General features: G+C 38.1%; 1 protein-coding gene across 1 annotated transcript; it reads left to right on the top strand.

Annotated features, from left to right (window-relative positions):
* The first annotated feature begins 4,607 nt into the window (after window positions 1-4,607).
* On the top strand, window positions 4,608-17,202 carry slc25a4 (solute carrier family 25 member 4). The gene is made up of 4 exons (XM_088341761.1): window positions 4,608-4,772; window positions 8,834-9,320; window positions 12,745-12,885; window positions 16,907-17,202. The coding sequence occupies exons 1-4, from the start codon at window positions 4,662-4,664 to the stop codon at window positions 17,062-17,064; spliced, it is 897 nt and encodes a 298-aa protein (XP_088197887.1). The 5' UTR covers window positions 4,608-4,661; the 3' UTR covers window positions 17,065-17,202.
* The last annotated feature ends 750 nt before the right edge of the window (window positions 17,203-17,952 follow it).

Genomic DNA, 17,952 nt, shown 5'->3' with positions numbered 1-17,952 from the left:
ACAAAAACCTAACTGGGAACAAACGCTGTGAAAAGGCGACGCAAATGGAAGTTGTTTTAACGGTGCAGCATCCCTTTTTTATGACACCCTGCAAGTCAAATGAAAACGCTACAAAGGTGGGCTACAAAGGTGGGCTACGAGGTCGCGACACTGATCGACAATCACTGGAGGGTGAATTTATTGAGACTATTCAAAGAATGCCAGGCTAAATTGTCGGCCCTTGCGAATTTTCTAATTCTCAATTGAAAGTCTGACTTCAGCACTTAACAATTTCAAGAACTTTTTATTTTTGCCATTCAAAGAACAAACCAATTTTCAAACAACTATTCACAAAAAAACAACACTTTACAAATACATTATAAAGGAAATAATAGATTAGGTTATTTTGTTTTCATCTAAGCAATGAGGCTGATGTGAATATGTCATTTTTACCTTTAAATTACATATTAAGAGCAATCGAATGTGACTAATAATCCTGCCAAGTAAAGATTTCACTTGGATGTCACGTGTTCACGCTTTGAGTTCACGTTGAGGGTGGCGGTTTGTTCTCCAACTGTCTGACACCTGCAGCTCCTCATACTCAAAATGCAAATCCCTAACATGATCTCCCCCTTCTCAAACTGACAGATCTTATCAAGCAATGATCCCTCTCCAACCCCATTTCCACCCGAACACAAAATCATCACACACTGTGCGACTGTTTTGATATTTTCTTGCACGGACATTATGGACAACGTAATTTCTATTCCTAAAAAAATAGTGAATTGTCAAATTTTTGTGATTATATTTATATTGAGAGGGGATGCGGGGATTAAAATATAATAGAAATATAATAAATGAATATAATGGAAATATATACATTTGTGGGGAAAAAGGAGTGCTAGATTTTTAATAATTGCATTACATAGAAATTATGTTTTGGAAAATGTGGGTGCTTAATAATTTTATTTTTTTAATAAAAATGTGTAAGGTATGGAATGTTTATTCAGTGTCTGAAACTCTAGACAAAAAGTTACCGGACACCAGGGCAGTTGCCTGCCGAGCCCTAAAGTTGCCTGCCCCATTTTTCACAACTTGAAACACAATATGACAACTCAACGCAAAAAAAAAAAAACCATTGTTGCAAAGTATTAAGGATTGATAATCCGTATATATAACAGAACAACACTTTTAATTAAGTTTATTATAAATCTAGTTATAACATTCATTGCATGTTTTCCATCTGCCATCAGTATGTACCTGTATTTACTCATCTTCATTCATGCAATGTTTGCGTTGCGTCGTCTGCTGCAAGCCACGTGAACTCCTCTTTCCGTGATGCTTTTAATGTACGTTTAACGTTTTGTAGCGTCATAAATTTTGTTAGCTTCTTTCGAATCTTTCTTCTGGGAGTGAGGTTTTGGCTTGATTCCTAACCACTTATCCATTTTATTGTGTTCTCTGTGCGTCTACTTTGGTAAATGATATGCAAATGCACAACCTTATAACGCTCTGGAAAGTCCGGAAGCACGAAGTTATTCGATGCAGGCTTCTTATTGGTTGCAGAGTATGCAAATTGCCAAACGAACCGAAATTCGCAAACCGAACAAACATTTTGAAATCGGAATGAAGCAAACGTTTGATTTGAAAAAATAAAATAAAATAAAAACGAACGATTTTTTTTTTCTTAAAAAAGTTGTTGGCCACCCGGGCAGAGACGTTGTGTAAGTTGCACGCCAGACGTATTACACCGGTTTATTTTTCTGGAAATGTTTTACAAAAAAAATAAAAAAAATCAAAGGAAAATCAAATAGAAATACAAATTTAAAAAAAACATATGCTTTAAAGGGACAGTGTGTATTATTTCATGCCTCTCATATACTAAAATGTTTTTTGTTAATTTATTTAATCCTTGCATTTTTTCATTTCTGGGTTTGGTATGTTTCCTGTTTGGGCATGCCATTTGCTTTGTTCCTTCCTGTTTCGGTTATTACTTTGGTCCTAGTTTTGTTATAAAATGCAATTCCTCTAGTTTCTGCCTCCCCCACATGGGTCAACCATCTACCACTGCAAATTATACTCCGAAAAAGACAATACTCGTAATTTCGTACACCCCAGGCTTTAACCTTCTCTGGGACGTGCGTGACCATGGATATCCCGGTGCAGAACGATTTAAGAGAGTAGGTTATCCTAAACGTTCGTCTGCACAACAAGTGAAACCATTTTCCAAATAAGCCCGATGAAGATTGAGAGGAAGAAGGGAGGCCGCATTGAAGCAGGTGCAAACCAGGCTGATCCTGCAGCCGGGCGGCTGCATGAAGACTGGTGCTCACGTGAGAGGGACGCTCAATCCCTCTGCTAACCTTCTGTGTCTGCCAGCTGAGCTTCAACTCTGACCTCGTGGGGGGGCTGAGGGGGACAGGGGGGTGTCAGAGAGTGGGCTTCCCTTCCACATTAAGGCAGAATAAAGTGCTGCATTATTTTTACTTATCCGTTACCTAGTAATAACAGGGTGTGAATTGCCACTAAGCTCTTCAGTGCCACCAACTGGATGGTGTGGGAAGTGGAAGGGATCACAAATAGCTCTACCTTGAAGTCTTCTCAAGAGATACATACTAGAGATACAGATTTTTTTAAAATCTTGTTTCATTGTCTAATACAGCATTGACATTATTTAAAATTATGTAATATTTCTTGTTTAATTTTGTATTTTTTCAATCGACTTTTTCTAAAATGAAATACATTATTGGATGATTTTGATTAAACCTAGTATAATACGGATTTGTACACATGATAGTTGATGTCACTATTTAGTTATTTGGTAATATATCTCGTATCATTTAGTACATTTTACGCACAAGACGGACGCTCAAAATGAACTTTTCATTCATTGTTATTTCTCTGGATTCATATTTTTATACTTAGAATCCTACGATCAAAACAGAATGATTTTATTTAAAGTTAGTACAATGAGGATTTTTTTTACAGAGTATATCCGATACCACATGTTCTGATATCGCCTAAACTTTTTTTAATGTGATGATTATTTGCTGACATGTTAATCAGCTGTAAAATATTATTGTGGACTAATGGAAGAGGCCCTGATGACTTTCATTTTACTAAGGTAGTTATTTACATTCCGTCTACCTGGTATTGGTATCTTCCACAAGTATTTAAAACTTTAAAGGATGGCTATATGTGGTCAATGCTGACATTGGCTATTGGTATTTTAACTCAAGACAAAAACATGTATTTTGATCTTTAACTTATTTTCTTAATTGTGTTGAAAAATTCATGTTACAGACAAATGCAACTAAAATACATTCAATGTGACGTAATTAAAAGGCCTAGAATTTAGCAATTCAAAATTGACTACTACTACTTTTATAGAATAACTATTCCGGACATGTTTTTATAATTATTTTTTGCACGAATGATATAGTTTACTGGTTTAAGGAGGATAATGCTCAAATGCAAACCACAAACTGAATACAGTTCGATTTCAGATGTCTATCAACGCATACTACCAACTGAATCTAATGAAATTACCTGTGAGTTTGGTTGTTTAGCGCCATCGCGTGGTGGCTAGTTTCTTCACAACTGAAGTGAAACCTCCACTTGTCACTTCGCAGCATTATACACAAGTTACCTGAGGGAAAGAATATAGTTATTTAATAATATGACAGTGATAATACAAGTATACGGTTATTATTAATAAAGTGTTATAATAATGATAAAATATTACAATTATTTTGTATTTCATTTGCCATTGCAAAACTTTACTTTGTGTTCTTAAATGTTTTTACATTTAGTATCAAATGAAAGTGGAAGTACTGTAGAAGGTTCAAATAAATCTTATTATCGTAAACTTAGGGGCCTAGATAGAAAATTGACTGCCTTGACTCTGTAGTGGAAATTACATACACAGATATTTCAAAACAGACTCCAGAAGGAAAAAGTACACGAGTTAGATCAATAAACGCATGTAAGAATATAAATAAATACGAGTGCACTATACTCGTGGAAGAGGATTGCATATATTGATATTCAGGGTTGGGTAGGGTTACTTTAACTTGATTACTTTCAATTACTTTTGGATTACTCCAATAGCAAATATGGTAATAAAAGACAAAATAAACTAAATATGAATAAAATACTAAATTTTGTGCAGGCTTGGGGAGTAACGGAATACACGGAACGGCAAAAATGATGTTGGCAAGCTGTTTGGATTTATTTTCATTTTTTTTTCTGTTGCATTTTATGTTAGTATTGCCGGAGATCAAAGAGATCACAGCCAGGAGAGAAAGCTTACCACGTGTTGTGAGTCATAATTTTATTCACATTTAGTTTCTTTTGTCTTTTATTAGCATATTTGGTATTGGAGTAATCCAAAAGTAATTGAAAGTAATCCAGTTAAAGTAACCCTACCCAACCCTGTTGATATTGTTTGCACTTGTGATGTGAAGGTGTCCTTCAAAACGTCCTCATGGGGTGTGATCAATTTCTTAAACTTCCTCGTGAACTTCAACCTCGGATTTTTATTCGAATCCACCCTCTGGTTCGGTGTGCAATGGATCCATCATCTTTCAATTCTCGCGATACGCGAGCCCTCCCCTCATATATTAAGACATGCGTGGGGATCAAATCGTCCACTTGAATCTACTTGCTGGAAGCTTGCAGCCATGTCGGATGCGGTGGTCAGTTTCCTGAAGGACTTTTTGGCTGGTGGCGTGGCCGCTGCCATCTCCAAGACGGCCGTGGCGCCTATTGAGAGAGTCAAACTCTTATTGCAGGTGCGCTACTGGGTGGTTTGGGGACGTGAACCCAACATACTGGGGCATAATCGACCAAATGGGTGCATAAAACTAGTATTAAAACACATTATTATTCCTTGGCTTTTGATATGAGACCTTGTTCCCGTTTTATCTTTTTCTATAATTTTTGTGTGTATTTTATGGTCTATTCATTTTTTTTAAACTATATGTTTTATTTGTTTGCAGTATTGTCTTTACCTGCAGCTGTTTTAAAGGGATTTATGGCTAAAGTTCAGTTGAGTAATATGCACGTACAAAGTACTTGAACGCAAGTCATGCGCTTGGAGCCAAAAAGTAATAGAAAATTAAAAAAAAAAAAAAAAAAAAACGAAAAACAAAAGCATAACGGCCACTTAAAAGTAAAATCCAACTGCTGGGACTGACCCGACCCTCAAAAAGTCGTGGACAGTTTCCCAAACCAAGCGCTAAACATGTGCGTAAAAGTCAACTGTGCGCAAAACCTGCGGACGTCACACACGTTGGCGCTGAGTGACTTTAACATGCGTGCGCCAACCACTAAAGTATCAGTGAGCTAAACTTTAATACTTGAACTCAGAAGCATAAGCACAGAAAGTGATGCGCTAAATTTAACTTTGGAGCTGTAACTGCATCCATGGTTCCTTTCTCGAGTGTCACTGCTTTGGAGGTGGAGATGTTAGGTGGAAAAAATGTTGGGACACCTGGCCGCTGCACTGACTAACTAAAATCAGGGACGTTGTATTGATTTGATGGGCTGTTTTTCCTATTCATTTACCAAACCAAACTGCCGAGGTAAAGCACGGCGATTATGGTGGATACACGTAAATGAAAATTAATTTTGGGTAATATGTTTTATATATAGTCTGTAAGAGATGATTCAGGGGATATAAACATATTTTTATTTGTGGTCACAACACTATACAGTACACTCAATAACTTGACATCTTGTCTAGTGTGTCACAGGAAATTGCCCAATTTTATTAGTATTTTTAAAAAACAGCTTTCTGCCATTGATCGCACTGCTGTAACATTCATCCATACCGGTAGGTGGCAGCATTTACTTTCGCTCTTTTTATAAAGCAATTATCAGCTCATGAGCCGGAGCAGGTACATATATTGATCACTTATTTTGTTTTTAATGAAGCTGTTTGACATTTTCCAACATAAAATAATAAAATAAATGGAATAAAGTAAGAATCATAATTTAAATATTATCTTGATTTTTTTTACAAAAAAGGGACTGAAAGAGCGTAGTGAAACATGTTTTGTTCCGTTAGAAAATCATTTTTGCTGAACCATTTGTAAAACTTGAAAACACATGAAACACATACTGTAATACAATTCTAAATCACAGCAAAAGTATTAAGCAGAATGAATAACTTTTACTTCCTTACCCACGGTGACCACAAATGATGATAAAAATGTTAATGTTTCCACAGTCCTTTCAGTGTACCAAAGTGCTTATACCTATACTTTATACTGTCATTTTGTCAACATGATAATTTAAGAAAAAAGAAACAGCAACATGAAACTGGTACTGGCAGTTCATCTTTAAACATTCTCTACGGACTGTGTGCCTCAAATTTTTTTTCATGAAAATAAGTGTCTTGTGTCAAAAAAGGTTGAAAAACACTGGAGTATACAATTATTGTAAAATATAAATCTTTATGAAAATCTCTGTCTATGAGGAAGACAATTCTTTGTCACCTAGATGCACCACAATGCTAAGCTAATATTAGTATAGTAAACCCCCGGGATATGACATTCTCAGTTGGGGATTGCAAAGTAAAATTGCTGTCCAGCGGGGGATCGAAATGTATGGTAAATGCTAATGCAAATGCATTACAAACACCTGTACATGCAAAATACATATAATTGTATATACATATTAAACATGAGTGAAAAATATTGTAGAGTAAGTACTATTTAAATACCATTATAAATCCTTATAAAGGAAAAGCCTTTGATTTGACGTGGTAAAGTGGAGTTTATAGGTGGATGCGGAGGGGGGAGGAGATGGGAAATTAATAGGAAAAAAGATTCTAAAACTTCCACTAGCAAGGATTCCCCTGCCCTTGGAAGATTCCCTTGATTGAATCGACTACTTATTTTTCATAAATATTTGTGGATGAATTATTACTATACAACTTAGCGAGGGTAGCCATTCTTTCTTGATCATCGCAAGCTTTGTTTCCATGGTTAACATGTTTTTGCGTCTTCAATTAGCAGATACATAAGGGACAAAAAATACAGTATTGTATTGCCGACAAGTCTTTAGGACACGAGCTTCTGAACTGAATGCAGAGAGAGAAAGGCATTGTGGGAGGAAATAATAGCATAGCTGTATTTATGTGTCCAGCATCTTATATGACGACCAATATCAAACAGACCTCATTGAGATGTAGTTCGTCGTATGCATGAACGCCACAAAATTCAAGTTTTATGAATTATTAGGTACGGAGAATAATTTGATGATGTTGTACAGTGGGGAAAATATAGTATAATGTATAGAATGGCCGAAAAAACATCTTATTCCAAACTGCAAAGAGAAAGCATTGTAAGGAAAGGACACCTTATCCCAGGGGTCTACTGCACATTTTATTATATCATACACTTCAAATGTTATTCCTTTGGCAAAAAAAAATCAATAAGTATTTATGTTCATGTCATTAAGACAATTCTTAAAGGGACAGTGTATATTATATAGCGCCTCCTAGTGGTAAAAAAAAACCTTCATTCAACAACAAAAAGTATCGACTTAAACATGAAGCAAAAATACATTAAACATAATGACATGCAATTCAAGAAATTTGCATTTATTTTACATAACATGAGCCTCACCTAGAAGGAGTTGACACAGTATTTGTCCGCTTTCTTTCTGCTACAGGTACTGGCAAAAACCTGAAGAAAAGCTGTGCAACAATTAAAAATAATTGTGGGGTTTGGTCACTTTGAGTCTCTTGTTGTATTCTTCCTTGTGATTTTCAGCACTCATTATTAGTTGCACTACACAATACAGTGACATCTAGTGGTCAAATAACACTGTCCCTCTAAGAAACCTGTTCCAACATTTGATTAGGACATTTTTTTACAACATGGGTTGGAAAAGTACACCTCCATTTTTGTCATTCAAAAGACATGCATATTTTGTAAGTGGTAACGGGAATATGTATGTCACAGACCAGAAACAGACACAGGACCAAATAGCGCTCGTTTGCTCAGTTTTTATTAATAAAGAGGGAGACTAGGGCTTGCTTCCACGATCCGATGGTTGACAAACAGGGGTAGCAGGAGATGCGGAAGAGGCACTTTCGTGTTGAACGAGGATGGTCAAACATTGGCAGGAAATACAAGTCGTTAGCAGGGACAGGAGAGCAAGGGCGGTGTCAAGTTCGGAAACAAGGTCTGCAACAGGTGTCAGGCAGGTAGCGGGGCAAATTAAGTCGGATATCGGGGAGGCAGAACGGGTCAGAGTCAGGTCCGGAAACAGGTTGAAAACGGGTATCAAGCAGAGAAAAACAGGGCAGGAACTGAGTCTGACGTGACAGCTTGCCGAGCTGGGTGCAACGGTTCAAGCCTGGGGTTAAAGAAGAGTCCATTAGCCAATCAGCTCTCAGGGCTGTTGGTGCCAATTGAACAGTCACAGGTGCTCTGAATCGGCAATCATGACAATGAATTTGGGGTTGGGTTTTCTTCTATTCCAGGATGTAAATATTGAAAGAAAAATACTGTTTCAAATACAGTCCAAATGCCTACCCGAACCCCCCAAAAATGAAAAAGAGTTCATACAAGCAAATCTAAGAATTTTACATACTTGCACACACAACAAAATGAGCTGCAATGACTATTTCAGCCAGAAGATGGCGTCAGCAGGTAGAATATTTTGAAGTTTCATTTTACTTTTAACAAAGCAACCGAGGTACCATTTTTTACATTTCCATTTAATTATTCATTTGATTAATCTTTACACCTATTTGTAGCATGCCTGTTCAACAACTTGGATTTGGACAATGATTTTCTGTGAAATAGTTCCTAACTGCTCAACCTGACCGTTGGTGCAGGTGCAACACGCCAGCAAACAGATCACGGCCGAGATGCAGTACAAGGGCATAATTGACTGCGTGGTTCGGATCCCTAAGGAGCAAGGCTTTCTGTCCTTCTGGAGGGGCAACCTGGCCAACGTCATCCGGTACTTCCCCACCCAGGCCCTCAACTTTGCCTTCAAAGACAAGTACAAGAAGGTCTTCCTGGGTGGCGTGGACCAGAAGACCCAGTTCTGGCGCTACTTCGCCGGCAACCTGGCATCCGGCGGCGCGGCCGGCGCCACTTCGCTCTGCTTCGTCTACCCGCTGGACTTTGCTAGGACGCGACTGGCCGCCGACATCGGCAAGGGCACAGCCGAGAGGGAGTTCACCGGCCTGGGGAACTGTATCACAAAGATCTTCAAGACGGACGGCCTCAAGGGACTCTATTTGGGCTTCAACGTTTCCGTGCAGGGCATCATCATCTACAGGGCCGCTTACTTCGGATGCTTCGACACAGCCAAAGGCGAGGAACATCAATAACGCTTTTGTTGTGCTTCCAGGAAGTATCTACCTGTATAGTACCGAGCTCCCCATAAAATCAATTCTCAAAACTGCATTGCTGACCTTCAAATGTTAACTATATATGCTCAACCAATGGCCAAAAGGCGCCCTAGTTTTTAACTGCGAGTGTTCATATCTTCTTCAGAGCATTCCCAGTTGAACAGGGCAGTTTTTTTCTAAAATGTAATTGTGGATTTTTTTAATGTTGCAAAAAAACTTTACAAACAACAAAAATACAAACATTGCCCCACAGGAAAAATTAAACGATACCTCCATCGTTTTAGGGTATTACAAGTGCATAGCGGAGCTAAATACTGGAGACCGTAGGGATAATTAAAGAATCTTTACTTTTATGCCATATCCGATAATTATAATTGTTTCAAGAGATATTTTTTTTTTCTTACCAGAAGATTATGTTGAAGGACGGTAATCTACCTCGGCTTTGAATTTGGGGGATAAGAGTATTAGGAAAATCAGAGTCTGAAATTTGTGATGGGCAAAAGCTACCATTCAACAAAGATGTCCAGAATATTCTGTAATTATTAGTCTATTTTTAGACTCTGATTTTATCAACATTTTCATCGCCCAAAATTCAACTAACACACAGAGGTTGAGAGGAAGACTACTGTCCAACAATTATTAGAAAAATAAATTAAAGTGCATGTATCTAAACATATATTTCGCAATTATAAAGCTTTACACAGGGCACTAATTACCAAACCAGAGATTTTTAACAGTATAGAAACTAGCTTTGGCTCAATTTGAAACAACAAAATAAATTATCCCAGTTGACATATCCTCACTCTGAAATACAGTTGACTGTGAAATTAGTATTACTCAAAGTTGTGGTATTAACAGCATGAATTAACTTAATTTTAACCTTATATGCTCATTGGAACCTCAATACTACAAGCAGAATGTTTATAAGAATGTTTTTGAGCGTTCATGATTTTCCTTTAGCAAAGTAGTTAATTAAGATGAGTTTAGAGCACTTTTTTTCCAGTAACCTTATCAACTCTTGAGTAGTCTTCGACACAAAATAAAATGTATTTGTAAAGCACTTTTCAGGCAATTCAAAGTGCTGTATGAAAACATTTAGTGTACAAAAACACAACAAAATCCCCTGCCTTATCCCCGCCCACCACCCCAAAACATGTGATACAGACACCCACAATGGCTAAAATACAATAAAAACAAAAAGAATTAATAAGAGATAAAATATGATTATGAGAATGCTCGGATTAACCATGTGAGGAAAGGGACCTGATGGAAAGATACCCACACCGGGTAGGATAGGGATGGCAGCAGATGGCCTCAGGATTCCAGCCATTGTACCACACCCTACCAGTGTGGGCCCCTATAATGAGGAAACACTGACTTATAAAAATATACATCATAACAAATGTAAAACAAAACTTAAAAACGTAAATGTAAGAATTGATGGAGTAGATTAGAAGTGAAATCAAAACTAAATAAAAATGATGAATCAAAAGCCTCATTAGAAAAGTGGGTCTTTAACTCCTCTTTAAAATATCAAGGGTCCCCCGTGGACTCTGGCACACCATTCCATAGGTGAGGACCAAAGTAGCTGAATGCTGCTTCACCATAGGTTTTGGTCCTCACCCGAGGAAGAGTCAACAAGCGTCTGCCAGGGGACCGATATGATAAAAGCAATTCAGTCAGATGGCCCAAGACTGTTAAGACATTTAAAAACTAGTAAAAGCACCTCCAAATTAATCCTTGAAATGGACAGGGAGTCAATGCAGCAATCGTAAAATTAGTGTAATGTTCTAAAATTGTCAGACTGTCCCTCTTGGGGACCTGGGTCTGGGGCTTTTGGACTGCATGTCGGACATCTTTGTAGACAGCGGCCCAGTCCCTGGGGTGCCGCCTCGGTAACGGGTATATACTGCTATGCCGATGCTCCCTCCGCCCACCTGCCTCCTCGGTCGGTTGTGCTAGGTTTCTTTCACCGAGCTGGCGGGGGCCGCGGCGCTGGGCCAGGTGGTGTCCTCCCTCCTGGCCGGTGATAGCGTTGTGCCGGTCGATCAGTTTACGCGTCCCCCCCGGTTTGTACTCCTCCTGCTTCCTCGTGCCGGAGGGGGCTGGCTGCCCGTGTGTGTGTGTCGTTCCACATTATGACAGCATCCTGGCTTTTATGAGCGGTCATCCGGGTGTGGACGGTCTCCATGGTTACCCAGGTTGCTGACTTTTGTGTCCAGCCCGCCCATTGGCATGAGGCACTCATCCAAAATGCTCGGGTTTGCGGCGCACACTTCATATTAGAAATTAAATGTTTATGATATTTGCTATCAAGTTGATAAAAATTATATTGGCAAAATATCTTGTTATTTTCCTTGCTTTAGCTAACTGTTAGCATGTAGCCTAAATGGCAACTTTATCCTTGGAAACACTCAAATATAACAACAATCACGAACTGGCACATAATCAAAGTCATTTATCAGAAACATTTAATTAATCATGTATTTTTTTCTCTTGATGGTATTTAGGCTACAAGTTAACTTGTAGCTGAAGCTAAGAAAATAACAAGATACTTCGCCGATATAATTGTGTGTACAAGATAGCAAAAGTCAAACATTTAATTTCTCTTACTCGATATGAAGTGGCCGGCACGGCGGGGCAGTGGTTAGTGCGTCCGCAGCACAGTTCTGAGGTCATGGGATTAAATCCTCCTATGCGGAGTTTGCATGTTCTCCCCCTGCTTGCGTGGGTTGCATCCAGGCATTCCGGTTTCTTCCCACATTCCAAAAACAAGCATGTCAGGTTAATTGGCCGGTCCAAATTGTTCCAAGGTGTGAATGAGCGAGTGAATTGTTCGTCGGTGTGCCCTGCGACTGGCTGGCAACCAGTTCAGGGTGTCCCACTGCCTGAAGATAGCTGCGATGGGCTCCAGCACCCCCACGACCCTACTGAGGTTAAGCGGTGCAGATAAATGGATGGATGAATGACATGAAGTGTGCGCTGCAAACCTGAGCATTTTTAATGACTTCTTCGGTACATCACTCTTACTTTGATCAGGAGAGTCCCCTGAGATCGTCAAATACTTCAATTCACGATCACTACGATTTTTTTCTCCGATTCTGGCACCCAAACACAAAACATGACGACGTTTAAACACCCAAACAAGAGTAACGACAGCTTTCTTTTCCCAAGTATTTTGACCAGCGCACGTTTTTTTGCTTCCGGCTTCGGCTGTGATGTCACAGGTTTTGAAAGGGTCTATAAGTGGTATAAAACATCGCTCATAGTGGTAAGAGATTTACTTCCCCAAGTCCGAATTTTTAATCCCAGACATCCGATGTTACTAATGTTTTCGATTTTGAAAACGTGCTGGCGAAGAAAATAAATCTTACCCTTCCAAACAGGAATGCTTCCCGATCCAAAGAACACACACATCGTGGTGAGCTGGATGATCGCTCAGACGGTGACGGCCGCGGCCGGCCTGATTTCGTACCCCTTCGATACAGTCAGACGACGCATGATGATGCAATCTGGCCGGAAAGGAGGTGAGATGGATTTTACATCAAGTGGTCACTAAGATGGTACCCATGGGCACCAGGTAGCCCCCTGAGAAAATGTAATAAGCTTACAGACTGGTTCTGAAAATAGATAACCAGTGATAGTCTTTGTGACTTTCTCTGAAATTTGATTTGTGACTGGCATGATCTTTTAATGGTTGACTGGGCCTATTTCAACCCAATTTCTAAAAATGACCAGCTGGGAATGAATAATAATGACATACTAACAACATAGTGATAACATACCTTTTTTCTTTTTTAGACATGAGAAATAATGACAAATGTTGAGGAATGACTTATTTCTTAAGCATATTCGTTCGTTGTAAATACTGGAAAGCAGGGCTGCACGATTAACCGAAATCGAATCGACATTGCGATGCGATGCGGTGCGATTGTGCAATCGCATGACACTGCGTTTTTTTTCAAGGATTTATAGACAGCAAACCCTAACAAAGCTCCCCAGAAGAGGGCGCTGTTTACTTAAATTTGAACTCTTAATAATCCTTCAATATTTACCTAAATCTCAATCAAAGACGTACCTAAAGTAAATTGAATGCTGTGGTTGAACCATTTGTAGAATCTGGACGGTATTAGTCTCTTTTAAAGGAAACACTCTAAAGTTTTGACCCCAACTGAAATAATCTCTGCAAGTGCTGCAAAAGCTGCAAGTGCAAGTAGCATGGGCATCTTAGCAGTAAAACGGCTAAAACAAATGCATGAAGCCTTACCTGGTCCCAGGTCAAATTTGATTACAATCTGGAAAACTAAACATTAGTATTTTGCACATTTTTCTAAGGGTATGTGTAGGCGTTTCTTTAGAATGTTTAAAAATAAAAATATATTCCTCATAAAACCTGTGTGTGACATGATGCCATTAGTATTTTTGTTTGTTTTCCCTTTAATTATCGACCCCACTCATGGAAAAGTGTATGTTCTAGTCGGTCCTGCATCCAAAAGGTAAGTACTCACAAAACCTTAAAAGAAAATGCACTTTCCTTTCAAAATCAAAAATCGCATCAAAATTGCAATACTGGTCTGAAAAATCCTAATTAGGTTTTTTTCCCAAAATCCTGCAGCTCTAACAGGAGGGCAGATTTTTAAAATGGAGGCTGAAAACAGATTAACAGTTCCTTTGAAGGTTTTATAAGAGTATATATTCTGGGCAAACAGCACGGCGGCGGAGTGGTTAGCGCGTGTGCGGCACAGTTCTGAGGTCTTGAGATCGAACCTTCCTGTGCGGAGTTTGCATGTTCTCCCCGTGTTTGCGTGGGTTTCCTCCGGGCACTCCGGTTTCCTCCCACATTCCAAAAACATGCATGTCAGGAAAATCGGCCAGTCCAAATTGTCACTAGGTCTGAATGAGCGAGTTAATGGTTGTCTGTCTCTGTGTGCCCCGCGACTGGCTGGAAACCAGTTCAGGGTGTCCCCTGGCCACTGCCCAGAGATGGCTGGGATGGGCTCCAGCACCCCCTCGTCCAAACTGAGGAAAAGCGGTGCAGATAATGGATGAACATTCTGGGCATAAATGAGCCAGCAGACAATGGCTGTAGCATTTCACTCGTGAGAAAACTTAAGTGTTTTACCATAATTCTGATACAATAAGGGCAGTTCCTAGAATTGAAAACCTTTCACAGGTTAAAAAAAACAGACGAATGGTGCACGATCGAACTGATGACCGCCCTGTTATCTTTGAGGAAAGCTTACTCAAGTTGCTCGACCCTTAATGAAGAAATCAATTGTATTTTGTTAAAACTGACAAAAGCTGGACTTTACTTAAGGTTTCAGGTCTTCATTTTGTATTCCACCTAAAGTAGTAAGGTGATATTATAAAATAAAAACAACTAAAGTTACATATTTACGACTAAATAAGTGAAAAAGATGTAATTAGGGAAAGTATATGATCAAGAGTAAATATTGGCAGTGACATAGTTCAAAATTACAACAATATCAAACTGTTGCCCTGCCGAGAACAGTATTTATTAAGAGGCCTAAAAAGGGACAGTGCGTAGCATTCTAGCAGCAGATATAAAAGTGTTTAAAGACAACAACAAATGGGACTTCAATTGTTCAAAATTCCCATTAAATAATTACAAGTTGGTAAAACAAACTCGAAACTATCTACCTCAAAAGTCTCGGGGTACTTACCAAAAAGTATTAATTCAGAGCTCAACAGTTGTCAAAAGTTCCGTCCAAAAAATGGCGTCACGGGGAAAAATAACACCTGCTTCTAATTAGGCGAAATTTGACCAAATAGCTACAGCGACCTCTTGTGGCGCTTTGTGCTGTATTGCATTCCAAGCACGCATCTGAAAATATAACCCCAAAAGTTGTTTGCACTGCTTCCAGTGTTTTTTCCGGAGATGAATTTCGCAATTAGTTTGTTTTAAAGTACAATTTTTTTTTTTTGTATTTTGTTGTTTATTTGTAATTGAACTGTAAAGTGAATATTTTAACAGACATTTTGTTGTGTCATACGAGGATTCCAGTTTGAGGTTGCTCAGTATAAAACAGTTTAAATAAGTTAAAAGTTCACAACAGAGGGCAAAAGATGTTGTTATAATTTTGTAGGATATTCAAAAACATATTAATTTATTTTGTGAAAAATATTACATGATAATTAGTAAAATACTGAACAAAGGGACCCCTAAAACCTGCTTTTTTCTTTATTTTTTCCTTTTATCTTTTTTTTTCATAGTTTTTTCCATAAAAAATGTCGCTTTAGTCTTTTTTTTTAGAGAATTGTTTTTCTTTTTGCTTTCTTTTTATTTAAATAGCAAACAAGGTAAGATTTTAGCTAGATAACGTGCAAAAAATGTAAAAAGCTAAATAGCTTGCTAAATAGCTAAAGGGTAGCTTGATAGTTAGCTAGAAAGGTAAACAGGTATAAAAATAAAAGGGAGCTAGACACCTGACTAAAAGAGTAAAAAGCTTTCCTCAAAAGATAAAAACAAAGCTAGATAGCGAGACAGAAAGGAGCCCTAGAATTAGCTTAATCGCTAGCAAAAAAAAAGGTAAAACATTAGCTAGATAGCATCCAAATAATGTAAAAAGCTAGCTAGCTAGCTTTCTAAATGGCTAAAAATGTAGCTTGATAGTTAACTAGAAATGTAAACAGGTTAAAAAACTAAAATGGAGCTAGCTAAAGGAGTACAAGCCATCTGAATAGTCAGACAGAAAGCTAAAAACAAAGCTATATAGCTAGCTAGAAAGGAGCCCTAAAATTGTCTTAATCACGAGCAAAGAACTAAAATATTAGCTAAATAGCATGCAAAAAATGTAAGAAGCTAGATAGCTAGCTTTCTAAATAGCTAAAAATGTAGCGTGATAGTTAGCTAGAAAGGTAAACAGGTTAAAAAACTAAAATGGAGCTCGATAACTAGCTTAAAGAGTATAAGCAGTCTAAATAGTCAGACAGAAAGCTTAAAACAAATCTCGATAGCTAGCTAGAAAGGAGCCCGAAATTAAGCTGATAACTAGCGAAAAATGTAATGGTAATGGCTGAACATGTGGTAAGATAGCTCACTAAGGGGCTAAAAAGGTATCCAGATAGCTAGCTAAAAAACTGCCACTTTTTTTTTAACCCATAAATTCAAATTTAGTTTGTTGTATTTCCCGTAAATTAAAAAGATGAATTACTAAATTTGTTAAATACACAGATAGATTCTCATTCTACTCTCTTAATGAATTTCTAAACCAATTATCAATACTTGAATAGATTGATTTTTCCACGAACTACAATTTATTTATGAGAATTAGAATAACAATTATTTTATTACTATGTCATTACCAGGTTAACCATTGAAAACAGGGGCTAAATAGACTCAGTCAACCAATTAAAAAACATTTTACTAGAAAATTTCAAAGACCAGGCACTGTTGAGCACCTCCTCAGGCACCACAAATGTCCCCGGGGGGCACCCTTGTGTTTGGAGTGGTTGGAGACCCCTGATGTAGAGGATTCGGCTAACACACATTCCTTTTTTTAAATTATTTTTTCAAATTCCACGCAGCCGACATCATGTACCAGGGCACGATGGATTGCTGGAAGAAGATCCTGAAAGATGAAGGATCCAAAGCTTTCTTCAAAGGCGCCTGGTCCAATGTGATTAGAGGGATGGGCGGCGCGTTCGTACTGGTTTTGTACGACGAGATCAAGAAGTACACATAACCGCATCGCCACGGCAACCCTTCAGGATGCTCATCGGGTCTTCAAAGATTCTTATAGCGGCCCCGTCAAACATTCTGTAAATACTCGGCAGACAGTGAGTGCCAAGTCAAGGCAAATCTTAATAAAAGATTAACAGTTTCTCTTTGTCTCAAATGATTTTTTCCTTTACATCTTGAAAATTAAGGGACACAATCATGAAGTGGAACACACTTTATTATTGGATATTTAAAAAAAGTCTGAAATGTGGCAAAATGTCACAAAGTTTAAGGGGGAAGAATAGCTTCCCAGGCCACTGTAAATAACTAATTAAATCTAAGTAGAAAATGAGTATACTTTCTTAAAATGCCATTAATCCATGTATTTTGATAAAAACGATCTTGAATTCCTATTGTAATCCTGATTTTATATTGCATTTATTAATGTGATTCTAATGATTTTTAGGTGATGGAATTTTATAGTGATGCCAAATATGTATTCAATGTATGGCATCATTTGTAATTTTAGTTTTTTTTTAAAGGGGCAGAGTGTTCTATTTAGCAAGTCATGGTAGTTGATATATATATATATATATATATATATATATATACACGTATGTATATATAGATTTAAATAATCAAAAATTGTCATGATTACTCATTACACTCACCTGTGCCGCCTCGTTTGGCGCCAGCTGCTGCTGGTTACCTGATTGGTTGCCCATCCTATTTAAGCTGTCCTTTCACTCACCTGTTGTCAGTCCGTCAGTGAACCTTTGTTTTCACAAGGCAAGCATTTATGACTTTGACTCCCCTCGGTCCCGTTTTGTCACCCGTTTTCCATTCATCGGTTCTTGATTTTCCCGTTTGTCTCCTGCTATGTTTTTTTTCTAAGGACCCGTTTTTTGACCCC

Source organism: Urocampus carinirostris, chromosome 8 (assembly GCF_059441175.1).
Source record: "Urocampus carinirostris isolate Australia breed hairy pipefish chromosome 8, RoL_Ucar_1.0, whole genome shotgun sequence".
Taxonomy (NCBI): Eukaryota; Metazoa; Chordata; class Actinopteri; order Syngnathiformes; family Syngnathidae; genus Urocampus; species Urocampus carinirostris.
Note: the sequence above shows the minus strand (reverse complement) of the source record. Positions and strands in the feature narration are given on the sequence as shown.